The 3,182-nt window shown below is 40.6% G+C and overlaps 1 protein-coding gene across 1 annotated transcript; it reads left to right on the forward strand.

Moving 5' to 3' along the window:
• Positions 1–556: 556 nt before the first annotated feature.
• LOC141069630 (E3 ubiquitin-protein ligase RNF182-like) lies at positions 557–2,547 on the forward strand. Its single transcript, XM_073559354.1, has 2 exons — positions 557–737; positions 988–2,547. The coding sequence occupies exon 2, from the start codon at positions 1,036–1,038 to the stop codon at positions 1,735–1,737; it is 702 nt and encodes a 233-aa protein (XP_073415455.1). The 5' UTR covers positions 557–737; positions 988–1,035; the 3' UTR covers positions 1,738–2,547.
• The last annotated feature ends 635 nt before the right edge of the window (positions 2,548–3,182 follow it).

Here is a 3,182-nt window from a genome sequence, read left to right on the forward strand (position 1 = left end):
TCCTGAACATATCCAGCTGATAAAGGGGCATGTAACCTGTGGTGGCGGACAGGTGTTATCAGCCTCCGAATGTTTCACATTCAGACGGCAAAGAAGAGGTCAGGAAAATGCCAAGGATGCCGAAAGTACATCGGAAAGTTGGAGAACTTTTCAGAATGCAATAAATGAGATTCGCTTACGTAAGACTGGAAATCCCTTCTAACAGCTCAGATTTTTTCATGTTAAAATCCTGCATAAGCATCAGCCGCTTAAGATGTTGTGTTCTGGAGAGAAGCCAAAACTTTGTGTTCATGGAGAGAGCAGATTTTGCTAGAATATGTAATGTAGTCATGTGCACTTTGACATATTTTATTTATGATAAAAGTATTGAGAAGGGTAAAGCCTGAAACAGAGATAGTTGTGTGTGTAGAAGGGAGACTCGGACGTATAGACTGGTGTATATAGGTCAGTCTGTCCTCCCTTGCTTCTGGCCGCAGATACTGCAGTATGATGAGATGGTTAGGTCTCTTCTCTCTGTTTCCATGACTACCACTGGGCTTATTCCATGTTGGCTTGATACAGAGCTGAGCTGCATCGTTCTACGTAACACACTCCATCCTCCCTCACTACCTATTACTCTTGCTCCAGCCCACTTTTTATCACGGTCTCCTTCTTACCATTCCGTTTCACTGTCCCCAATTCCTGACTTCATCTCCCTCCGATTCTATGAAAACGGATTACTGCTGACCGTTCAGGAGGTAGGTGGCAGCTCCCTCCCTCCTTCCCACACTAAAACAAAACCTTCACTCGGATCCATCCGGTGTAGGTGGATCAGGGTTACAGAAGAGCGTGCATGAGGTCGCTTGCTAGATGTGGGAGTGTGTGTCATGCCTCAGCTTCTAATTTCATGTAGGCTACTAATCCAACCTTCATTGTCCATAAACTAATTAAAGCAGATCATCATGTCTCAGAATAGGTTCTTACTTTTTTATTGTCTTTTATCCCTAGGGCCTATCCTTCCCCACCAGCCTTTGACACTTTATAGACCTTGCCAAAATGACCAGCAGTGATGGGGATTCATTAGAGCCACTACTTGGTCCTCTAGAGTTGGAGTGCAAGATATGTTACAATGGGTTTGATACTAGGCAACATCGACCTAAAGTTCTGGGTTGTGATCACCGTATGTGTGCTCGCTGTCTCAAGAAGATGGCGTCAAACTGGACTCAAAGCCCACCGGCTACAATAAGCTGTCCATTCTGCCGTCAAGAAACCGCATTGCCTGAAGACCTTCACCTTTTACCAGATGACAGCGGCCTGCTATCCAAACTCAGCTGCCATGAATGGATCCACAGACGTGGTTGCACTGTGGCACCAGAGGTCATCTTAAGTCCTGGGAACTTGTGTCCTAATTCCTCCGAGTGCCTAGTCATCACCATCATGGAAGTCTCAGATGATACTCCAGAGCCTGGTGAGCAGACTCCAGTGCTAGACATCCTAAGGGTGAAGATATCATCAAGTCTAGCATGGCTACCTGGATCATGTATTCCTCACCGCTGCAGTCCTTGCAGGCCTGTGCCACGAATCCTGCTAGGTTTCCTGTGCCTCGTGTACATTAGTTCATTGCCACTTGGTGTTTATCTCATGATGACTGGGCATCTTCTAGGCATTATCCTGGTCAGCCTAGTGCCATGCACCCTAATTCTTAGTCTTTTGTGCTATTGTTTCTGCCATGAGCTAGCTGCCTGCCTTGCTAACTAAAACCAACACTGATTGTGTAAAAACTATGTCACCAGCACCCCTTCACCTTCACTGACAGTGCCAAGCCTATGCCTCTAATACACTTTGGTGTGCCAAGCCCTACACCCTACTTCTATTCCATTTGTGTTCTTCGGTATAATCCATATCATCAATTTGAATCACAAGAGTCTGTGCTTGCACATTGAGAATATGAACCTCTCACCCACTCTCCCTCACCATTATTCTGCATTTACTTCATGTAATATTACCTAACAAGCATCAAATTGATATTTTCTGACAACCTCAACCCCAGAAGATATCATTAGTTGAAGGTTCATACATTGGACACTTTTTCATTCATCAAGGCAATAAAAGTTGCCTTGGCCTAGGTGTTCATAAAACTAAGTGTAAAGGTAAAATTCACAACATTTCTACAAATGCAATAATAAAACAACTCAGAGGACATTTCTAAGCCAAAACCCTTGAGACAAACCTGTTTCATTAACAAAGCAATCAAACATATACATAATCTTGCATGCAAGAGATTGATGAGATTAGCATAAGAATTACTAGTACCATTCATTTTGCATAAAGTACTAATATGCAAAAGTAAAGTGACGTAACCATAGAGAATGGAATATATTGTGCAGACTCTTGTAGTGTTAAGAAAGTTACTGATGCCCTCCAGAGAGTGATGATAACGGAGGCACTTATGATAGTACTGGTCATGCTATGTTATTAGGCAAGGGCTAAGGCTTCTCATATTTATATGTATATTTTATTATCCATGCTAGCAAAATCATGTTGCAGATAAAGTGAGTTTATTTTCTATTTTGTATGTGTATTTCTTATATGAAGGTTATCTACATCATGTTTTAATGCACAAAATTGATTTATATTCCGTTTTAAGAAAGCAAAAAAAAAAACAAGGATAGGTTTTTTTCCCATGGTTTATGCTTGATGATAATTTTAGCATATTTTAACCTATATTTACACCAATATTTTGTGCCAAAATGTTTATGCATACTTTTTAAAGCCATGCGCCTTTTCTCTACGCCACACCCACTTGTTGAGCGAATCGCAAAAAAGTGTTTAAAATATACAACAAATGTGGTGCAAGGCATGTATGACACCTTTTTGGTGCAAATTGAGCCATTATCCATGAATGTAATGTAAATATCCCCATTGTCCTATCATAATAATAATAATAACAACAAAGAATGTATATGAGATATTACATACTTCTACAAATAGTTTACAATACATATTTGAACAACAAGATATATACTTCTTCAACCACACCAAAATCCATTCTCAATTTTTTTCTACAAAGATAAAAAAAAGAGTGTCAGGTTCAGATAAGGGAGCTAGGAAGTCCGCTCACCTTGCAGATATATTTTACTACCAAACAATTTCAAAGCAATCGTTAGTATATATCATCTGACGCCACCTCTATGCCCTGTCTA

This window comes from Dendrobates tinctorius, unplaced genomic scaffold (genome assembly GCF_039654945.1).
Source record: "Dendrobates tinctorius isolate UK_male_01 unplaced genomic scaffold, ASM3965494v1 ptg000270l, whole genome shotgun sequence".
In the NCBI taxonomy this organism is placed as follows: domain Eukaryota; kingdom Metazoa; phylum Chordata; class Amphibia; order Anura; family Dendrobatidae; genus Dendrobates; species Dendrobates tinctorius.